Source organism: Falco rusticolus, chromosome 3, assembly GCF_015220075.1.
Source record: "Falco rusticolus isolate bFalRus1 chromosome 3, bFalRus1.pri, whole genome shotgun sequence".
Lineage (NCBI taxonomy): Eukaryota > Metazoa > Chordata > Aves > Falconiformes > Falconidae > Falco > Falco rusticolus.
Window position 1 is genome coordinate 106,935,275 of NC_051189.1, and position 24,464 is coordinate 106,959,738.

Below are 24,464 nucleotides of genomic sequence, written 5' to 3' on the forward strand. Positions count from 1 at the left end.
CACCTCAAGTTTCAGATGGCAATGCACACTTCATAATCCTCACATGTAGCAACAGGAGCTTTTCCAAGCTGATAAATTATTAACTTTTGTGATGTAATACACCCTTTCCGTGCCCCCCCGCCCCCGCCGCCCCCCCACCCCCAGTTTCCACAAGAAGCAATTTGATAGTTCTTTTGCTTTATCCAATTTCTTAGGTATTAATTTTTCTTCCATTAAAAAAATTTACTACTTTGATGCAAATCATTTTACCAAAACATCCCATTCTCTTCTGTAGAATGATTAGTTATTAATATACACTGAGTAACTGTAAGCAGACAGTTTATCATAAGTAGGAGGTGTGCTTTATCAGGAAAGTGTATTTTATATTATGGTTATTCTAGATTTACTCTTTAAACTTTAAGGCTATGCTTTATTATACTTTTGCTCTATTTCTGAATACTTGTATTGTTGATAAAAATACTTTTCAAAAATCTAATATACAACACAACATCATTGTAGGTGTAGGCACTGCTTAAGTATCTTCAGTAATCCTTTGTGTGCAAATTTGGTTTTCTTCAATCCATACATTTTGGTAAATTTGGAGTTTAAGACAACAGATTTTGAAATTGATCCTGTAAATTCTAATTTGGAATTAATATTGCTGAGTCACTCTGCATTTCCAATTCTAAAAAGATGCAAATGAACATTAGGCTGCAGCTGTGAACTGTATGTTTCATATGTAAATGGTTACTTAATATCAACAAGCAGAACTTACCAGGTTTAAGAACGTTCCAAATATGTAATAATTCTTCAATGCAGTTTATCCATTTAGGCACTTAAATCTTGTACCCAAATTTATGTTTTGATTGCTAATAAAACACAACTCCTTTTAAATATATCTGAGACGTTTAGACAGGTACCACTTGTGAAAAAAGGCATCAAAAATAAGCTTCAACACCACCGTAATATATTTTATTCTTCAGGATGTTACACTGTCATGTTCTTCAACTGGTAGCTCATTGCATCAAATGTTTGTAGAAAGTGTGTGGATCTCAAAAGTTCTTCAGAATCTCCTTTTCCAGGGATGCAATGAACGTTTCAATCCTTCATGAAACAGGCACAAAATGCAAATTCCTTCATTAATGAAGCCAGTTGTGTCAGTGCCCAGAACTTAAGAATCACTAAGTGGCAGAAGACACCCACCAAAATCATTATTTTCTTCTTTGATTTTCAGCAGCAATTTTTTTTTTTTTTTGTTAAATCATTGGTCTCCGTCCAAAATCTTACAGTTCCCCAGCCTCGCATGCATAACTGTAGTTAAGGATAAATTTAAAGGTCATTCACACTGTCCACAATGAAGATGTCATCCCTTCATACTGATTCTTCTGTTGACAGCAATAATGGATTAATATATTCAAATCCTTCAAATTCTGACTGATCTATTCGTTTTATTATATCTCTGAAAAACAAACAAAAGCACTGATATAGTTTTATCAATTGCAATTACTACTGTTGTTGCTGTACTTTTTCCTCAAGGGGTAACAAAATACCTTACAGAAATGTATATTTATGAAGTTGTACAGAAGCAACAATAAATGGGGAAAAAAAGCAAGTCTCTGAACATACAGATTCGTAATGCTAATTTTTTTATGCCAGTATCTAAAGTAATATGACTGGAAATTTTGAAATATCTGATAAAAAGTTTCTGTTGCCCTCCCAGTTAGGTAACATCCATACTTGTAAGGCCCCAAAAGAAGCATATAATAGATGGCTGCTGTTCTGTAACACCAGTTTACAGATAATAAACAGATATTTTGCTGTCAGCAAGGTCTGCTAATGTTACATATAAGATAAATACTATGAAAGAGTCAAGCACAAAGCTAATACTTTTAAAAAAATACATACTGTATGCACAGGAAATCCAAGAAAAGACATAAATTTATGTATATACAAAGGGAGAATTTCTTTAAAGATTTAATGTTCACAAAACTTCCCACTGTAAGTGCACATACACTTGGTATTTGTAATTTTGTTGCCAGCTAGAACCTGTAAAGCATGAATATGCCTTGCAATTCTCTGGTGTCACAGAAACAGTAACTGAAGCCCTTCACACTTTGGTTTCCTTTCAGTTACTCCCTTCCTACATGCTGAACTCCTGAGAAAGAGAGAACAGGTTGTGAACTATGTGGATCCATGATACATAGGTAATTTTCACAAAAATCCAGCTTGAGCACCCGGACACCCAAATATCCACAATGAAATCTCCAAATGCACAATTACTTCAGGATGAGAAGCTGTCACCCAAGAACACAGCAAGGGAAAGACCCTGCAACAGCGAATTTATCACCACCGGAGCAGCCTCAATGCTCAAACACTGCTTACAGTGTTCATCTTTACAATGACAAATGTAATCAACAGAACATGTATTTGTACAAATAAAAATTCCCTGACCTAATGCTGGGGGTTGACCTAGGATTAGCAGGCACTTTATGAAAAAGGTTTTGAAATGGTCTTGTCTTTCTTTCAGAGCAGTTTAGCTTTGTTGTGTAGCAACAGAGAAGAGGGAAAACTAATAGAAGCACATGGGCTGCAATGTGACAATCTTGTGCCTCGCGGTATGACAGCCTGTGCACAGTATGCAACGGCCTCTGCCAGCGGGGCATCCCACTGCATGCGGTACTTCAGAGGGTATCTAAGCAAGTAGGAATCATAAATCCATTACTAAAATCCCATTTCCAAAAGCAAGATTTTAGAGTCAGCTTTATGAAACATCTGACGAGACCCACATACTCATTCTAGAACACCATCAGTTGCTCTACAAACTTCAGTTAGAAATCGTAAAGAATGCAAAGCACTGGAAATTTAACAAACAGGTTTGCTTCAAACATGAAACTGGTGAACAGGACAACAGGCTGAAAACATCTGGAAAAAAAGAGTGCATTGTAGTCTTCAGCAGAAGGCACCTAGTCCCATAAGGAAATCCAAACTTAAATCAATGAAATATACTGTGAAAGTGTAAGTGTAAAACGTGCAATGCAAGTCTTTACTGTTCCCTGACAGTAAAGCTCATCTAGAAATCCCAGCTGCACAGATTTTGGGATTCCAAGTCTTAGATTTTCAACAAATCCCATTTCTCCTTTGATTCATTTTACTTCTGCAACAAAACGTCAAACAAGCAGCAGAAAGTTTCATTGTATTTTTGGTAGAATAGCACAAAAATTTCAAAAGAAAACATGCACCATACTGCTCGTCAATGAGAAACAGTATTTTAGAGTTCTTTAAAAGGTGTATTTAAGTGCCATCTGGCATCAGTGTTGCACACTCAAGCCTTGAAAGAAAAACATGCTTTAGAAGAAAAAGAATGGACTTCCCCCAACTATTGTGTTCCTCAGCAATCAGATACTCCGTTTTTTCCACTGTTGGCATTCGCCCCCCCTTAGCTCTGATAATACATGTACCATGAGACATATGCCAAGAAGTCCACAAGACTCTTTTTCTCTCCAACATTTTCCCACATTGCATTTCCAAAGGGAGTTCAAGTACCAATTTTAAATGTAACACTTCTGTAAACCCTGAAAACTGTGAACAATTACTCTCTTTAGCACTTTGGGCAAGTTGTCTCCCATCCAGCTACCAAAACTAGAGCCTGTCTTCTTATATGCCACCTTGTATCTGAAGGAACTTCTGCCTTCGCGTACAGCAGTCACTCCTCAGCTTTTACATTCCCTTATGAACACATACTTTTTCTTCCTGCATTTTTTTTCCATAGTGCTTTTAACTAGCAGCTTTCTGGAAGATTCTCCTGCTATCTCAACGTTATTCCGAGACCCAAGGAGCTGTGCCTCAATTTTTTCTCCCGAGTACGGAACTACAAGCTGCCTGGGTCAGGAACCAAATTCCCATCTCTACTTCCAGTGCCAAGCATGTGCTCAACAGCAAATCAATACTGTACTCTGGACACAGAACACTAGGCAGTCCTAAGAAGTTTGAAGGATGTAAGAAGTATGGAGAAGTTACCAAGATATTTAACTTGACCATGTTCTAATGCTAAGTACGCAGCTTCTTCGTGATTTTCAAGGAGTTTATACATTAATTTCTTATCATGCAACTGTATTTGGAGAAAAAGAAAAACATACTCATCGTCTGGGGTTAGCTGCACAGGTTCGCTGGTGAACTGTGTATCAAAGTTATCCAAACCGTAATCGTCTGTGATCTGAGGCTGAAATGGAGGGGTTGTTTGCTTCTTTTCCAGCTAAGAAGAAGATATAATGGGACAGGGGAAAAATTAGAATATTGAATATTTACAAAATCCCCCAAGAGTATCAACATACATCGGCTCTAGAGTACACACACAGAAAAGTCACTATAGTTGACTACAATATTGGTGGAATATATAAATACGTTAAATACAGTCTGACATTAAGTTTTAGACTAGTAGATTTTGACACTAAATGATATATGCTCATCCTGTTTATCCTACTGCTGTATTTTAAACACAAAAGCTTCAAAAAATAGCAGAACTTAAAAAAATTAAGACTAAAAAAAAAATGTTTCCCAAGCCTTCTGCCTTACCTATTAAGAAGAAATACTGTTGCTATATACATCTGGCTCCAGAGTTTTCAAGCTGAGAACATATTCCCGAAGCTTTCCGTTCAAGGCAAGATGCTTTCCCAGTTCATAACTAATTTTTCCCTTTTATAAGCTCCTCTAAAGTTGCCTCTTGTAAAGGCAGCCTCTTAGATCACATCAAATCAACATAACCAGGCTTATTTGTTAGCGTTAATTCCAGCAGAGAATGAAAAAGTAAGCAATATTTATGTCCCAATCAATCACTAACCACAGGTAAGCAATCACTAAAAGCACGTAGTGCTCATCAACAGAGCAGCTAAAGCAGCCCAGAATTTTATTCTGCAATTAAAATTTAACCACGAATACATTTACATGCAATATTTCTTGCTACAGGAGCTGAAACCCCTTATCTACCTACCTCATCAGGGATAGTCGATAAAACATGGGGAATTTTTTTTTTACTTAAATAATGCTGGTTGTAGTCATTAAGAACCTCTTCTCATTTGCTATACTAGCAGCATGTTCCATAGTATCTATAGTTTTCTGATTTAAGCCAAATCCCTACTATCCTCCAGAGTTATTAGATCTCTTTTATACCAGGTCCGAGTGATACAGGAGCTGATGACAGATTAAATGTTATTTGTATAAATCACTATCCATGAAGAAGATTTCCACCTTTTTAAGCTTATTTTCAAGTTGTCATAGTTCCAGACCCACTGGAAAATCATAGGTAAGAATTTTCACATGTGGAAGCCTGAGCAACTACTCCAGCTGATATACTGGAAACCAGTATGTCACACCAGTTGATAATCAGTTTGTCATCTTGCACAGCCAGCTCAGTTCTTAACAGCTAAATCACTTTTTACCACAGATGACAAGTAATACTACTATGTTATCTACATGTTACATCTATCATATTACTGAGCCTCCTAGCTCAAGCATCTCAAGTCACAACAAACCAGTGGAGCTCTTGTAGACTTGACTATGAATTATTCAAATGTGTTGATACGTCTCACGTTTTTCCTGAAGTTATTAGTGATACGCTACTCACTTTTATGAAGAGAATCCTCTAATTGCAACTTCAAACTGCACCCTAACATAAAGACTGTTTAAGAAACCCAAGAAAACTCTCTTCTGCTTCATAACAAGAGGGAAGAAAAAGGAATTATTAAACTCACTGGTTGCAGATCAGCATTACCTGCCTCTCTCCCATCCCTACAGTCTGGGGAATATTCAAATTATTCTTTTACACTAAGCAGTCCACGGAACAGCCAAGCGATAGCTATCGCTCAGTTCCTTCTCACAAGCAAATGCGCCAGTTCAAAGCGTCTCATTCTGGTACACAATCCTGTTTAACACCAAAGACAGGAACTCAAACACATTGGTAACACACGACGACAGCTAATTTTTCAAACACTTTTAAATCTAACTAGAAATTCACAGCATTCCAGAGACATTACACTGCTTAATAGGGTGTGATTTTAGTTAAGGCTGTTCTATGAACACCTGTGCGCTTTGTGGAAAGGTGACTGACCTTTGGTCAGCATCCCCAGCTGTTGATATGCTGAGGTAATGCCTTATACCAAAAATGCGTAATTCAGGGATGGAGCGCAACAAAGGTGACAAGGAGTGCATTAACGCTAGAGAAGAATTATATTTGAAAAAGCGTAAAATTTTAGAAAGTATAAACTGTACCTCTGCCTTTCTAATTAGAAATAGTAGGAAAATCAAAATGTCTGTGTGCTGCAGCAATCAATGACAGAAAAAGAGTAGAACTAAATAAAACCAGTTAATAGTATCTTTCATCCTAAATACAAGACCCTCACATGCACACATTAATGAGAGGTATGGCGAGACTCTTTATGGGCAAACTGGCTATGAAGAAATCTTATTAGCCCAGTAAGTAAATTACCGTATTCACTAAGCATTAAATAAGAAAATGTCATACACTGAAGTCTAAAACTAGCTCACAAATTGACATTAAAAATTCATATAACCATGGAGTATCTCAAGTTGGAACGGACCCGTAAGGACCACACAGCCCAAAATTACAAGCTACTTATTCAGTTTTCCTGGATACTCTAGATTTACTTGATCCTGCATGGCATTGTGTCTGAGAACACCTATTGCTTTCAAGAAGCTGCTTCAATGACTCTGGACGCTCACCTGGATTGGACTGTAATTAGTAATTTAGAAATAAGCAACTCTGACTTCTGGCTTTAGCTTTCCCAGATCCCATGCAATACTGACCACAATACTTGCAGAGTTCTCACACCCAGCATCCTGCATCTCCCCTGCCTCCTCGTCCATGACCACATGTCCACCTCTGCTCCCCCTGCCCCGCCCCAGCTTCACTACAAACTGATGCAAGTGTTCCGATTAGAGAGCTGCTTTTGAGGACAGAACACATAAAAGCTCAATTCCTCTGTCTTCCCCCACTAGGGAACTAAAGTGATCCCATCTACCAAGATGCTCATTTTCACATAAAACAAAACAGAATATCTTTGAGATCTACCAGCCTTCAAATTAAGCAAGGACTGATGAAACAGCTCAAAACTCATAAGGCGAATGAACGGTACAATGTGGAAGTCCCTCTTCCTTCACAATTACATCAAAAACACTATTGCTGTAGTATAAGCATTTGAAGGGAGTTACATTAAACCTTTCAAATGGAGGCTCCACCTGATTTAATGGAATCAAGACTAGGTTTAACCTATACAAAGTCATAAGAAACTCGATTTTGCTTCCACAATCTATAAGCTTTCTTTTATAGCTCAATACGTAATACTCAGAAGGTATCACTGGAAGTTTAGTTTCCAAACCATATACAACTACATCATATGTTTCAAACAGTAAAACATATGCCATTAGTACAGTACAAGGCAGGAAGATATATCAGATGTTTTCAACTTGCCATGCAAAAGGTTTAAGAATTTTAAATGGCTACATTCTACAAACAAACTGCCTTATATATTTCCTTTCACATCAGCAAACTCCTAGGTGTAAATACAAAGTCTTAGGAATTTGGAGGATCAGGCAAAATTGCAACAACATTGACCTTGGGAGTACTGTGAGAAACATTTAAGATTACCCAGAAAATTTGCCCTTCTCTCCAAAATGTCAATGCTTCTTATTTCTTTTTTAATATTTGATTGAATCTCCTGATTTTTCTACTCAAAACTTCTGCCAGTGAGTCTCATGCTCCAAAATTACTTTAGGACCAGATTGTGACACTTCTTGTTAGCCACACAGACTCAGAAAACATAGTTTCGTTAGAAACCAAACTTTAAAAGTATAACCAGCGTGCCAGTTACAGAGCAAGGACATGGCAAAAGATTAAATTGGCAATTAAATATACTAACCCAATGAAGACGCTAGTATATACTGCCTCATAAAATGCGCTTTTTAATCAACTGTAGTTTTACCTTTTTGTAACTATTTATAGATGCTAATAAGTTTTGTATATTTTGTAAAAAGAACGTAATCCCTGCAGCAACACTTGAAGAGTCGTTACTGTCCATCAGAGAATGAAAATTTTAATTTGGCCCCAGATTGCCAATTTAGAAATTTTTATACGCATGACTGGATTATACGTAATAGATAACCACATTTTTTTCACAATTATTCTATATATGACCATCTAAAATGCCAATTCTGCCAAATGTTTACTTAATTGGTAAGGAGGCACTGACTACATACGCCAATCTTGAACCTACAAATGGATTCAAGTCATCACTTTGCCTGTAGAAGAAAATGATGAAGTGAGATAAGAAAAAAAAATAAATTGTGGGAATCCTGTTTTTCAGCATTGGCACATATATCTCAACATCCTTTCTGAATAATGCTTGTAATGCATTTGTCAGCATTGCTATTTTCAGAGTGGAGGCTTCAAGCTACACTCCTTGCTTCCACAGCTGTTTGAAATGCTCTTAGAAAATACTAAGGATTTCTTATGTGTGATAGAGTTAGGAATCTGGTTTTCCTATTTAACATTAGTGAATCAGACATTAATTAGAAGAACAAAGGAAAATATAAAGTAAATAAATCCATGCTTCTAATACTAAAGAGTGTGCCTGTCACCAGTGCATGTCTTTTTTGTTCAGTGGGTCACCTAAGCAGAATTTACAGGAGGATCAGCATCTCACTGTTACAGGCTTTGTAAAGAAGAATCTCACAAAGCTTTATTGGAACAGAGGTACAAAACTTCTCCCACGTATACCCTGGTAATAGAGGGGGCACGCTGGGGCAGAATTGAAGGTGCTGCAGCAAACAGAAGGAAGGCTAGCTGTAAATTCTGGGTTGCAGAATCACTGAGGCATCTGTGAACACACTGAATAATTTATGACAGGGGACGTTCCTGTTCCTGCTGGAGAGAACCCTTTGGTCAGATCATAAAAGGACAAAGATGTCATAGCAATTTCATTTTTCTCCACTCCCTTAGAAAAAAAAAAATATCAGTGAAGCTTAAAGATATGAATACAGAATCTCAACCAGAATAGTTGCGCAACAGAGTTTACACTGTAATATTAACAATACTTAAAACCTCCAGGCAGGCCACAGACCATTTCACAAATACATTGCCTCTGCAAAAACTGAAGCTTAGTCTTCCCTGATAACAGCGAGTCAGACCATGTAATTACTAAGCTTGTTAAACTTGAAGATCCTTAAGAAATTCCCGGAAAATTCTACATAAAACTAAAATTCTACCTAGTGCAAAACTGTGTTTCTATGTATGGGCAGAAAAAATGTTTTCAGGGAGAGTGAGGATAAGGTTTTAAATTATGTTATATATCTCACCACTAATAATTTTCTTTTTGGTAATGATATCAATAGACACACCATTGCTTAAAAAATAAATTGCTCTTTATTTCAGAATGAAATTCTGGTTAAATGAATTCTTCTTGCTTTCTCTCAATTGTGGAGATAGGTTTTGTTTTAAACCTAGGAAGTATAATCCACTTAAACTCCTTAACGTAACAGGGAATGTATCACCACAGAAGTTTGTACTTAAAAAGACTGTGGCTAAAATAAGAGAATGTTACAGCATTTTCTGATCAGTATTTTTGAGCTATACATCTACACCATCTACATCAACACTCATGCCACAGGGCATAAAATTGACTGTTATATGGATCAGAAGGAAGTTAGTTATCCGTATGAGAAACATTGTAGGCTAGGAGCATTTGGAACCATTTTTACCTTCCTCTGAAGCTGCTGGTATTGGCTTTGATAGACAGGCTACCAGACTTGATCATTATTCTGATCTGGTTTGGCCTACGTGGTATATACAGTTTGGGTTAGCCTTGCTGGCCACTGGAGGTCACCGCTCCTCTAGAGAAACATCAGATAGAAAATCAACATTCAAAACTCCCTCTGGAAGAGACCTCATGACACCAACGGAAAACTGACAAATCACAATTTGTTTTCATGCAACACATCCTCAGCGATAACAGCATTAAATGACAAAGCTACAAGCCTCTTAACATGTGGGTTTGTATGGAGATTGAAATGCCTTACAGAGTTTTGTTTTCATCATTTTAATTTAAAAATTAAAATACACATTAATGAGGCTATTAGCCAACCATGACATGCCTTTGGCTGGGAAAGAAGCAGATCGTCTTCCTTTCTGTTTCACAGTCTTATGAAATACTAGATGCAAGAGAGTATTTAGTATCAGTTGTAATTCTTAATTTTTTGAAATGCTTTTTTTGGTATCTGCTCATGCAAAAGCAAAGCCCAACTTTCTGTTAATGTTAATTACTGTGAAGTTGCCAGTTGGGTGAGATCGATTTTAAAGACGTGGTAGCTCTGCAGTTCGCACTGTCTGCATTCTCTCCTGCTGGTTAAAGCCACACTGCCCCATCAGCCATGCTGTACCTAAGTTGTTCTTCTAAGATTTAAACAACTCACCACATTGTTTAGGTTTTCATGCACTTTCTACACTACTATTTCCAGCAATCTACGAGCAGCTTCCAGATTTTTTCTACTTTTGAGCCATATAAGGCAAGCTAAACCACCCTAACAATAAAGTAATAATAAAAAAAATATATTCTCCTATGGATATACATCCCCACCTCCCCATCCCCTTCTTTTTTTAATACATTAGTGAATTTCCAACACAGATTCAGGTTTAAAATTCCCATTTGGACATCTGTCTCACCAAGTTACAGTATGTACTTTGGTTTACAGAAAGTACTAACTTTTCTGCAGTGAGAAATTTATTATTTTCATGCTGACATATTTAGCCGCCTTTGGTCCCAGTAAGACAGTAACAGAACTCAACAAATGAGATGGAATGGTCTGTCCAGAGTACAGGATGTGCGATAACAAACACAGAGACCATGAGGGTCACCTGGTATCACTGAGAATTAACAAGTTATGCAGCCAGGTCATCTGATAATCTCTCTTCTGAGATGGAAAAAGAAATGTACATACTACCTGCAATTCAGACCACCACGCTATTTAAATAAAACTTTCATTATGCCTTCTCCTTTTAAAGTATATACCTATGTTGCTACAAGACTGATTCATCTGTCCAAGGATGTTTTTGTGCAGGGATATGTGCTTTGTTATTCAAGGTGTCTAGGGAGAATGAAAACTCTTTAAGGAATCTAGCCCTTTAATCTGTAGGGAGGTAACAGGTATTTTCCTGGATAAACTTCAGAAAAGGCTGAACTTGTGTACTCCCTTTATTTCAGCTGTTATTTCCAATAGATCCAAACCCTAGTCCTGCTTCCTTTCAAGAAATGCTATCTGCTTTGGTGTGGCTGAAGAAATTTGGAACTTGTACGAAAACATTTCCAGAACACAATGAGGCAGCCAAGCAGTGTTTATTCACTGCAGAAATAAGAGAGCTGCTGACAAGAAGATGGAGCAATTTCATACTTCTCTGCAGAGGATAGAAAACTAGCCTATTTTCCTATCATTACTTAAAAAAGTACTATCACAGGCAAAAATCAACCCGTTTATATGATTTTACAGTTGTAAAAAGGCATTCAGTAAAATGTATACAAGCTATACAGCTTGCATAAATTTTACCCATAATTAAATTAAAGATAGCTCCAAAACCTTTTGACAAGCCACCTTAATCAGAGATCTTTTTAGTTCTGTCTCCCTTCATTCTTGACTTAAAGTCCATCCTTACAGTATTCACATGTGGATCACATTCATCATATCCTATTTGCAATTACAACAAGTTCAGTAAAATACATTTTTACAGTAACTGACGGCACGTAAACTTGAACCATTTGCTTAACTGCAGTTCAGTGTTTTATTGTCCATTAAACCAAGAGATAGATTAAAATGATGTTAACTTCAGTAAAAAGTCAAAGTTAATATGGCAACTAAATTCCAAAATATAGTAACATAGAGCAACAGTACATACACTTCAAAAGCCTTCAAAGCTGTAAGAAAACGTCATGTTTATGATGAGTAAATGTAAACAATTCTTTTAATTTTTTTTTTTCTACAACAAGAGTCAGGTATGCTTTGTCAGAATTCCTGTAGAAAGAACTGAATGACCACTTTTCTTTCTGCTCCCTTATCACAGACCCTGATGGGTCACTGCACAAGATTAGAGTCAACTGTGACTTCTTGGGTTCCCTAGTCAGTGTGCTGCTGGTATGCTTTTGAAGGCTTATCATGTTAAGAGTAAAAAAGGCTGAAAATAATTAAAAAATAGGAAAATTCATTTTGATCATGAACAAAATATAATTTTTAAGATTTGTTTGGAAAGATCTCTATGATCTTTGAATTTGATAAAGTGATCCAAAAACTGCTTCCCTCTCCTCACCCCCTAAGTGCAAGTAAAGATTATTTTACTCTTGACCAGATATCGTTCTTCCTGTGAATTCTCGTGCTGCGCTCAGTCAGCTTTCCCCCTGGCTCCAACTTCTTTGCAGGTCTGGATGGAACACTGAAGAGAGGGATCTTCGCCACCAAGATCTGCAAATTCTCTTTAAAGGTCTTGCAAATCCCTCACACTCCTATCTAACACTAAACAGTATTCAAGCTCATTAATATTCTTTTGACACCTTCTTCTGAAGAAGGTTCTCCAGCTGCAAAGAGGAATGCATTACACCTGGCATGCCTGTATGTTATGAAGTTCAACTGCATTTTGCAGAGGTCTCAGTGTTGCTGCATGTCAGTAACAGCAACATGCTTAAGCTATGAAGTCCATATGTCATTCACATGTATCTCCCCAGAACGTGCCAAGTAAAACAGGCAAGTTGCACATGTCCCAGGGAAGTCCCTTCGCCACCATTCAATGTCAAATTTTTCTTAATATTCCTGGTCATTCTTATGGGCTATATATAAATTATTGCCACTTTTGAGATAAATTATTCAAAATGTAGAACAGTAGATTTCTTACATTTAAAACAGAAGTTTATACAAACTGTATTGGTTTGATATAATATACAGATCAGTTTCATAAGAAAAAAGGGAAGGCTTCTGTGTGTTTCAAAACAACACTAACAACAAAAGCCAAATTTACACAAATTTGCACTCCAACCAGAAATAAGTTACTATAGTAATACTGCCTGTAATAATTAACAAACTCTACAAATTCAACTACATTAAATGTTATTGGAGAGAAATGTCAAAATACTTAAGTAATACACATTAAAAGCCAGGCAACAGACACCAATATAATTAGAGTTCTGCATTCAAAAATAGAATTCCATAAATAATTCAGCTATGTAAGTTTTCTCTAACTTGGTAGATGACACTCAGGACTGAAAATTTCCCACACAGATGCTTACTGCTGCAATACAAGAGTTAGCATAATATATTTACTTTTCTTCCTGAGGAACAGCATTGCTGTGCAATTAGGGGGGACCTACTTCTGATATATCATAGGTCATACATAAAAATTGCAATTGTTAATCTCAAGACTCAGATTTCTAGTTTAAGGTCTACAGAGACACAGAGGACATAAGACTGTAGTAAGTAAAACTGACAATTTAGGAATATAAGCATACAAATATGGAAAAGCTACTGATTGTATTTATCAGGAAGGGAAACCTCTGCCAGATTAGCTGCAACACATTTACACAGAGTAAGTAACTTGCTTGAATTAGCCTTTAACCTGAAACTCTTACCACCACAGCAGTGGGGAGAAAAAAAATAATCTGTCGTCTAGTCAAATCTGTAGTAACACAGATACCAACATTCTAATTCTAAAATTTATACTCAGTTAAACCCCCCCCAAAGCTACAATCTGCATCATCTAACTTAAAAAAGCCAACCAGGTAAGCATTACATAAGTGAAAAGTAGTTACCACTGACCAAAAGGATTATTTGTATTTTCAACATGGGTAGGAAACCTGGTTTTAGGGCCAGGATGTCTCATCATGCTCACCACAGTGTGAGCAACAAAAATGTGATCAATCGCAGAAAAATCTTGCCTTCCAGGTTTAAGACAAGAGCACAGAAGATACAAGGAAATCAGGAAACTTTCTGGGCAGTGAATCTCAATATAACAACATCCCATCAGGTATCAGGTCTTAGAAAGCATCATGAAATAAAGTTGTAAGGAAGACAAAATTATCTCCTGCCAAACAAGAACGGCAGTATGAAAAAAAAAAGCAAAATGAATATTTAAAAATTGAAGTAAGGTAGAAAGATTGTCATCATGAGTCAGTTGTAGCTGACATTTTGACAGCAAGGCATTCAAGTGGTTGTTAAACATCAGGCTGCCTCTTCTACGTTATACTCAGTAAAGCATTAAAGCACTCTTTAAAAAAAACATACAGTGACCTTGCAGCCTTTAACTTGACAAAATGAATAAAAAAATGTTGGTACAGCTCTAGAAAAAAGGTTACTGCTTCTGTACACAGCTAACACTAGCAATGGCTTTGTTGTTTTCTTCAGCCTACAATGGATAAATACCATAAAACCAGGCACCAGGGTAAGAACAGACTTCATGCACTTAATTAAAAAAAGGTTGTGTTGGTACCTCCCTGAATGCTGTTAAGCCATCCTGTGTGCAGAGTGAGTAATCTGAAATGTTCTTAGCTGTGCCACGCACAACTCGGATGACTAACGCTAGGAAAAAAAGTGTTTATGGTATATGTGTTCACTTTACTGTTATTTACTTTTCCATTTAACTCAAGCTTCACACAAAAAATAATTTAGTCAGCATTAGACTAAGTTCCTTGCCTTTCAACTTGAAAAGATTTGAGAAAGCTTTGAAGTCTAAATCTTTTCTATTCATCACTTGCATTGCAAAGAAAATTCAAATAACTAAAAAACCTTTCCAAACTTTTTCCATTCTCTCCTGAATACACTTCCCAACACTCTTATTAGAAATTTAGCTTAAAATTTATCAGTTTTGATCCTCTTGAGCAGCACAGTCCTAATCATATTGCAAAACAGATCACCTAAATATTCCCATTAGGTTTGTTTTTTAAAATGGATATTTAATATCAAAGCTTTCAGCCAAAAAAGTAGGTAAAAAATTATTCAGAATTCAAATCAGCACAAATGGTGACCAAAAATTACCAACTGCAATTAAGAGTTTCTTCTAGAAGTAAGAAAAAAAATCAAATCCAGTCTTCTCTCTCTCCCTCTCTCCCAAAAAAATCTCTGCAAAACCAAACAGAAACCTTGCAGCACATGATGCTTATGCTTTACCACAAACTCAAGCAAGGTGCATTATCGCACCACTCAGTAGCTAACATAACAAAACAACACGTAGGCTTAAGGGAGAATACAAAACAAGGGATGTCTGACAAAATTAGGGACTGCCTTCATTACATGAATAATTTTGTAAACACCAGGTATTTTAAAACACTGGCTCCTTATGTAGTGAATCTCTTCTCTGAAGAATGTTAACAATGAAGGTCTGAACAGCAGGCTTCAAAGCAGAAATTTCATCAAGGTGTTTTCTCTCCTCCTCTGAACCACTCTCATGTTATTACAGGCACTGCCGCCTGCCTGTTTCTACACTTCCAGCAGACTTCCTAGGCCTATGGAACTACTGCACACATATTTTTTCACTGTTCAACTAGGTATTAAAAAAAGAAAATTAATGCTGATAAGGCAGTGTTCCAAATTGTTTTATTGCTCAAGCGTTAATAAACATAATAAATGTAATTTCTGTGATGTTTTTCTATGATCAAGACAGAAGCAAGCACAATTACCCAGTAACAGAAACTTCTAAAAAACAATTTCAATAAAATTGTATGCTTCCAAAACCACTGAAATGCAAGTCATCTACTCCATCATGAACTAAAAACTTCCCTCGCACCAGCAGTAATAAAGAAAACCTGAAAGTAATCATCAGAGAATCATTTTTAATAACCACACAGCTTTCAAGCCACATCCTTAAAAAAAAAGGACCTGGTTGTACTCATGCCTACTCATGTTACTAAACCCTGTTACCTACCTGAATAAACCTACTGATTTTAAAAACTACAATTTGTAAATTCAGGTTGGGTTTTTTTTTCCTTTTTAACGTATTATAAGTAGTTTGCAAATGCTTTATGTAACCGAAGCACCTCATCTCCCATGGCTGTATCCAAACTGGTTTCATGACACTCTACCCAGTCTACTGGCTGAGTTAATCAACCACTAACCTTCCTGTCAAGGCAGAAAAGGTTTCTAATCACAGCAAGAGAGATGAAGTACCGGGATAGCATTCCAGCGGGCTGTCTTTGCTAGGCCACACTTCCTCATTCAGTGGAGGCTGCAATGTTTACTCATCGGACGATATGAAATGAGAACCCAGAAGAGTAAGGCACTGAACTCTGACACTGGAAATCTGTGCAGTCCTTCACTCTACAATTGCAGGCACCTTGCGTGTATGATGAATGATGAATAAATTTTATAGCAGCAGAACCCAGTGCATCAGTTTGCAGACTCTCCAAATAGAAACCAAGGAATAAATTATTCCACCAATGCTTTAGTATTTTTTTTTAAATTTTTTTAAAAATTTAAAAATTCATCATCTTAAACACAATACCCTCAAGTTGTAACCATTCTTAGAGTTTGGAAGCAAGCCAGATTTTTGGTCATGAAATAAAGCTCATTTCCTTTATGATCATGAAAGAAAGCTTGTTTCTCCATCACCTGGAGAAAGCAAAATAGCTTTTGAATTTATGGAATTGAATTTCACTGTTTGTAAAGGGGTTGTAATATATGCACACAATTAATAAACTAAAAGAATCTATTCCTTTTGAACACATATAAAACAGAAGTAATTATTTTTACCAGATCCCAGTCTATGCTGCGGAAAAACGTATGAGACTTGATATCAGAAAATCCTGTCTGTGGCTGACAACCAAGCCTCTCTTTGGGATCCTGCAGAAAACACAGAAACTCGTATTACATACTCTGCAGCAGTTACAGTCTGTGTTTGTCAAAAGCCCACATACGCGACTCCAGCATTCCCCATTACTATGCAAACTGCTGCTAAGATAAACATATTATGGCTATCAAGGGATCTTCATTCTTTTTTTTAAAAATGAAGTTTGCTTGAAATTTCATTTTAAAATGATATTTTACAACCTAAAAAAACCCATTTATTTAATAATGTATAATTCATATCCTTCTTTTCTCCATTTAAAATTATAATGGTTCTATGGATTTCAATCAGCTCAATAAAAGAAACAGTTAAGTATTACAGAAGAGTTTATAAAGAAACCTATAGTTATTTTTCCCAACTAGCTGCAGGCTTTTAAGTCAAGTATGTGCTATGGAAGTCCCTCAGTAAACTAGCAACTGAGAAGTGGGTTTCTTTAACATACAGGATACCAAGGTTTTATAGACTTTCCTAGGAGTAAGCAGATTAACTTCTTAACTGTATTGCTTTCAAGAGGAAGCTCTGACTACCAGATCTTAGATGCTAAAAATAAGAGACTGTTACTTACCTTGTTTAAAAATCCTTTTAATACATGGGAAGCCTTGACAGAAAGGAACCTTGGAATCCGGATTGGCTTCTCAAGAATAACTGTTAAAGGTTTAAAAACAGCAATAAAAGGTTTTTGTTTTAACATTGCCCAGGATTTCAATACAAACATTTTATTAGTTAAGAACATTACCATTTGGAAAATGGGAAGATACAGTAATTGTTTAAAATAATGCAAGCAAAAGCAGCTACAGTAATTCAAGGCACTGTTATACGGACATGTCCTAAAAAAACCCAACCATTAAGCTTCATTACCTTTTTCTATTGTTTGTAGTATAAATAGGGAAGAAAAACTTTTGCAGCATCCTCAGTATATGGAAAAGCATGATTTTAAGCAGGAATTGATTTAACATTAGGCTTGTCAAGACGTCCATGGCAGTTTCTGTCACATAATTGTAGTAACTAGTTTAAAGAATGGTTCTACATATTAGGGAGGAGAAAGCAATTTCGCTATTCCCCAAACTGTTACTGTTTCTGTTGTAATAAATATGGCAAGTATTACTGCTTTTTTTAAGAGCAATTCAAACATCACTAATCCTGAGGGGCAAAACAGTTAAGAAAAAATTGTATTAATCACAAGTTAAAAAAAAAAATATCAAATTTTCTGGAACAAAACTATAAGTTGATATACTATTGTCAAGAAAGATCCTCCTATGCTCTCACTGTGCTTTAAAATTCATTCCTGGCCTGTGGACTCCCTTCTAACGAAAACACCTTTCTACACAATTTCTGTCCATTATTTCCAAAATGCGGTCATTTTAAAGAAATATTTTATTGTCTGAAAAAGGCTTCCTAATTCCAGAGCATTTTATCTGACTCCAACAAAATCAATTCCTGGGATGAAGAACTGATAATACTGGGGCCCTTTATCTACAGTAGATCTAGAGGCAGCTATAGGATAACAACGCAGAAGGAAAACCTAACTGTCCTGGAACTACTAGTTTTAATTATTTCTCCCCCAAGAACAAACAAAAAAATAACATTAAAATGACTATACCTTGGAAGAGGTAATCTTCAGTGTTCATGTCTGGATTGTCAGTAATAATATCAAAAGGAGACCTTCCTGCCATCATTTCAAACATCAACACACCGAGAGCCCACCAGTCCACACTGAACCCTGTAAGTATTTGCAGAGCAGATTTTCAGGCAGGACTCCTTGAACTTAGGTGTTTTCTCTCATAAATGATGATTAATCGCCTGGTTCTATAAACTACTGAAATTCTCTACTTTCACTGAAGCCACAGGCATCACGATTTACACCGTCACTGGGTGACATTTGAGAGACCTTTCTGAACTGGGATTACAAATGTAATCCGTATAGGTGTAATCTGTATAGTCTGCCAGACACCAACGCTTCAATGAAAATTCAGTGTATTTAAGCTGAGAAGTTCCAGATTTCTATTTATGCTGAACATTTTAATTTTAGTATCTTATAACTAAAAGACAGATTCAACCTATTGAGCAGATCAGTTCACAAATAACAATACTGGTTAAAAACATCATTATACTTTTGACTTCTGCATGAGCAGTAACTTTGCTATAGCATTCTATAGCCTTGCCTGGTGGATAATAGTAGCTGGGCTGTCAAGTTCTTCAAGGAAAGGACTTTGTTTTGCTACAGTATCATTTAATAGTCATTTTTCAGGCAACATATGATTTAAAAAGAAGCTGAAATGAGCGACTGCAAGAAGAAAACAAATATAACCTTATCATTTCAGAAAAAATTAAAACTGTACAATATACATTCAATTGTCTCAACATAAAACAGCACAAGAACGTGGAAATTAAGAATAAATGTGTTTCAAGCAACCTAGAACTAGAACTTTTCTTTGTGATTTGTTATAATTACAAATCGTTTAGTCACAGCTTACCATATTCTTCTCCTCTGAGGATCTCTGGTGCAATATAATTTGGTGTCCCACAGAAAGTGCTTGTAGTGTCACCAGGGCCCAAACCTTCCTACGTGCATAAATCATTTCATAGATTAAAAGCTGACCTCCTTTTCTGGGAATTTCCCTTTATTAGACTTACAAAGCCAAGTTACTTAGGGAGTCTAAAGACCTTCCTTTCAAAAAAGGCAATGATAGAGCAAAATAAATACTCGTGGTGCACAAAGCCAGCTTATGACTTTACAGCTTACCTTCAGCCAATTAATTGATAAAAACTGAATCACAAACACATTTGTAACAACATTTTGCTTACTGTTTACAGATACACTTTAGTTCAATTCAAATCAAAGTTACACAATTTAGATCAAAACCAACATGGAAGTCCTTTTCAAACAGATGTTGGGGAAAACCTTCACTTTTTAGGAATGAAGAACTCAAACTTTTACATAACTGCTGCATTCCAAGTGAAGCCCCACAACCTGTGCACTTTGACAGTGGTGAATCATTCTAGTCCAGCATTCCTAGAAACTGGTGCAATATCTATTCTGTGGAGGGAGTGAGACGAGCTTTCCTCATTATGTCACCATAACATGCCTTAACCACGTTCTGAAATAAGCTAAGTAAAAATTAGTATTATACACTCAATCCCTGGACTTGTAAAAATCAACATAATACCAGATACAATTTTAGCTTCAGAAACTTAATTCTCACACACAAACAGACCGGACTTTAATGTCATTTCACAAACTAGCCAGAAACAGTGTAGTAAGAACAAGGAGACTTGAGGTCAAATCAACAGCTCTAAGGGGACAGCAGAATTCTGGTCAGATTAGAAACACTTCAGTCACATCTGGCATTCCAACTTTACACATCTAATTTTTAAAATTTAGTTTTTTCTATTGACGTTTTCTTGCTTTCCCCTGCATCACATTACGTACATGCCACACTTTACCAGGTGCTTTGAAAATAATGCTCTCTAAATCGCCTCCCAGCACCAAAGATTGCAGCCTAAGAACAGCGATACTGGACAGCCCCTGTTGGTTCATAATGTCCAGTCCAGCCCAGAGAACGATGAATGCAATTCATACTCACAGGAGCACACGCCATAAAAAAATGGAAAAGACCCTTTCAAAAACATACTTGTCTTAAAGATAGATTTTCCGCTTGGGTCACGCAGGAAAAACAGATAAAAGAAATGAGCGACCCACATAACTTGAAATACACAAAGGGAAAAAAAAAAAAAAAAAAAATCACAAAAGTGGTTCTATCCTTCAACAGCCATTTTTCAGAATAAAGTTCCCATTCCACAACCAAATTCTGGGTTCAGCAACATGAGCATTAAAAGAGATATACTACTGAATGTCAAAGTGACAAAAGAAAGGTAAGAAAAATCCTACCTTGCACATGCCATAATCTGTTAATTTGATATGGCCCTCTGCATCTAAAAGAACATTGTCTAGTTTTAAATCTCTGTAGATTATGCCTCTTTCATGTAGGAAGTTTAGAGCAATACAAATTTCAGCAGCATAAAACCTGAAATTACAAAGGAAAAAATTCATATTAGCATTAAGATTGTATAAAATCTGGTACAGTTAAAAAAATCTGTTCTTAAAATACAAGTTTACGGTCAGCTTTTATCTGTCATTTGGTATACCGAAACCAAGCTACATTTACTCGTAAGGACACTGACCTCATATATTGTAAAGTCACGCCTTAAAGTAATATGGGAAATTAAATATTTTCTTAATTAGTAAAGTGAAAAAAAATTTCTTTATCCTGCAGATTTTTTCCTGAAAATTCCACGTATGACACAGAAGCCCTGTGTTTTCAGCTTACTAAGAGTTACACTGAGACTTTGTGTAGTGCAAAGCCATGCAGAACAGATTTTTTGTCTTCTCCTACCAACACCATATTAATTCAACCTAAGATGAAAGTAAGCAGTTACATCTTCTATCAACAGATCAAAGAAACGTTACCTAAATATGAAGCAATAAACAGAAGTAAATAGGACTAACTGTTACTACTTATCAAATGCTTGCTTTTTTTAAAAAAAATGCATTCAAAATAATAAAAGTAACATATCTTCCCAGGGCAGAACCTTCTAAAATTAAGAATAAACCTTTTGTTCTTTCTTTGCTACTCATCTTCTTTTATGGAATAAAGTTTGGAAAGCATTTCATACAACATTAAAAAACTACAACCAAAACAATCACCATAACTGCGTTAGTAAAATACCTTGCATGTTCCTCGGGAAGTTTCCTTTGCCGTTGCATGTGAAACATAAGATCACCCCCGTTTACATACTCTATGACAAGAAACAATCTGAAAGTATATAATACAATTAATGGATTCCAAGGAAAATCTCAAGAAGAAAACCTATTCTTATCCTTCCAATTTGAGCGATTTTCACTTCCGCTCTTGATTCAGAGTTCTAGGTTTCTATAGTTACAGAAACTACTTCAGAGAAAAAAAGAGAATGCTTATTTGATCCATATTATGTAGGATCACATCCTTTATTTAAATGCCAGACTAACTGGAGAGGAAAGGCAGCTGCATACAACAGACTACTACTTGGTGTGAAATCTGCAGAACTACTTAAACAGTACAGAAGACAACAGCATTTGCCCAATATAATAAGGTACTCTGCAATAGATGTAAAAAACCCGCCAACCCTAAGCATATAATGATAGCGATTTCTTTAAAAATTACTTAGAAATAATAACAAAATCACAGAAGTATGCTAAAAGATGACACATGGCAAAAATGAAAGTTTATCCAAAAAAGGTAAAATTGCCACTCCTTTGAAAAAAAATGTAAGAACAACATAGTTACGCAATTATCTCTTCTTCAAAGATGTTGATTCTTTTGAGTTTTACGGAATAAAACTCCACAATATAAAATTTGCTCAGTGAGTGCACTGCTTTGACTAACAACACCTGAAAAAAATAAGCCTGCCTGAAACAATGCTGACCATTTAAAATAAGTTTTAAGATAAAAAAACCCCAAACTTTAAAAGATGCAATTTAAATGCAAACCTTTCTTACTCAGTCTGACACAGCTTTACCCTAATGTAATCATTATTAAATTGTTACTCTGCTTGACTAAGTCCTTTTTTAATAGCCAAGCTGCAGCATTACATCTGAAAAGCTTTGCAGACGAGGTGCAGTTCATATACACCTAAGTCACCAAGGTTTCCACATGGGCAAAATCTGAAAAATCTCATTTGTGTTTCTGATACAGTTTTGCCACTAAAAGGTCACCATCTTTTAAAAATTACTTCATTAACAGTAAGTAATGAATATCTGGCAATATTACAGAGATCAATATGTTTTGTAGGATTTGTGATAGCAATTAAATATGTAACTATGAAGCTTGCTGTTTGTGCTGGTTCAGTCCCTGAAAAGCTCAGATTTATTGAAAGCAAGATGACGTAAGACTCACTTAGAAAAACGTAACCCAAATTTACTTTAAATAAAAAAGTTTTATCTGAATAGCATATGACACAATCTTTTTTCCATTTAAAGTTACATGATCTAGCATATTATTAATATACACATACAAAATTATTTCTGTTAAGACTATGAGCATCACTGAACTCTTCCTGACACACTGTTAAGAAACATACTGTCTTTCCTGGAACAAAAAATTTGTGTTTCGTTTGCATAGATAGACTGAGACTACAGAATTTGAGGACTGAGAGAATCAATTCACTTATGTCTATTATTTATCAGAGACTAAAACTAAATTTGGTGAGCTAGCAGGAGGGATAATGAAATCCCACCCTGCCTTGACTTTGCCAAGACCTTTAGCTGTAGAAAAATGTGAATTAAAAGAAAGCGTGATGGACCCACTTGTGTTACTCTCTACACAGCATATCCACTAAATGGAAGGTCTGGACACAGAAAGGTTGCAGTCTCAAGACCTACTAGATGCTCTGTAGAACAAGTTTTTGAATAGTCTTCTCAAAACAAACAAGAGAAAAGTCAGTAGGGGAAAGAAATACAGGTGGAATCAGCCATATAAAAAGACTTCTATTACAGTTCGCAGGAAAGGTTTCATCCTTGGGAAAAGATGATCCAGGCAATGCTGCCAAGGTCAGAGACACCTACAGGATAGAAACGTGCTGAGTGAGAGTTTCTTACGAAGGCTGCGGCTATCCCAGGAGGCACTATTTCCTTATACACTTCATTTTCCATGAGTTGAAAACTCCTTTCCATATATCCACACACTGGAAAACATTACATTTGGAAAACACATGCTCCAGTCTCTCAGATCATTCTAACTGGTAACAATTAAAGAAGATTTTTATTTTCTTTGAAAAAGATTCTTCACTTGAAACACTGGCATTCAGTGTTAAAAACTGAAAAGGTAAACCAGGAAAAATTATTGGATACAACCCAGCTTGCAAGTCTTTCATTGGCCTCACCAGAAGAATATAAGCACTAATTTAAAATTAGATAAACAATAAATAGCTAATGCTTTTTTAAGCATTTATAAAAAAAATTGTATTTTATTACAGCATTCCTGGTATTTTTGCTTCCAACTTTCCTATCCTATTTAGGAGCTTCCAATGTTTATCCCCATTCAGAACCTGCAGTTTAAAGCTCCCTGTGTTAAGTTACAATCAAGCACCTAAGTGTGCGAAGACTGGCAGTCCTTGCTGGTTTTAGAATGATTTACTCAAACACCAATGGTTTCGCTGGACGGAGGTTTCAGATTGTTGCCACCTTGGAAGAGACTTATCTGGAAATTCAGGGCAAGCCCAAGGCACGTATTTTATTACAGTAATAAACAAACATCACTAGTATCTGAAACAATGTAAACAGCTACATTTAGCATCAATTACCACCTTTAAGGACACATTTCTTTTATCTTAAAAATTTATTTAAAATTATACTTAAGAGAAAAAACATGTTATTTTCCAACATTTCCTCCCCTATTAATACACTTATACACAAAATGTTCTTGTAATACAGCTTTTTTCTTTGGGCCAGTTAACACAATCTCATGTTGATGAGTTTATTCACTTGAAATCAGTTTCGTGCTTCTCTGTTCCTGTAATGAGGTCAGAATCGTGATTTTATAACATCACAGCTACAAACAAATTGTGAATTCAT

General features: G+C 36.0%; 1 protein-coding gene across 1 annotated transcript in view; it reads right to left on the reverse strand.

Annotated features, from left to right (window-relative positions):
- Positions 1 to 866: 866 nt before the first annotated feature.
- PRKCZ (protein kinase C zeta) overlaps positions 867 to 24,464 on the reverse strand; it is a 67,190-nt gene continuing 43,592 nt past the window's right edge. The window contains 8 exon segments of the mRNA XM_037381592.1: positions 867 to 1,438; positions 4,116 to 4,231; positions 16,762 to 16,851; positions 17,421 to 17,500; positions 18,456 to 18,575; positions 19,330 to 19,417; positions 20,745 to 20,880; positions 21,583 to 21,669. Coding sequence (XP_037237489.1) covers positions 1,351 to 1,438; positions 4,116 to 4,231; positions 16,762 to 16,851; positions 17,421 to 17,500; positions 18,456 to 18,575; positions 19,330 to 19,417; positions 20,745 to 20,880; positions 21,583 to 21,669 — 805 coding nt within the window. The 3' untranslated portion in view covers positions 867 to 1,350.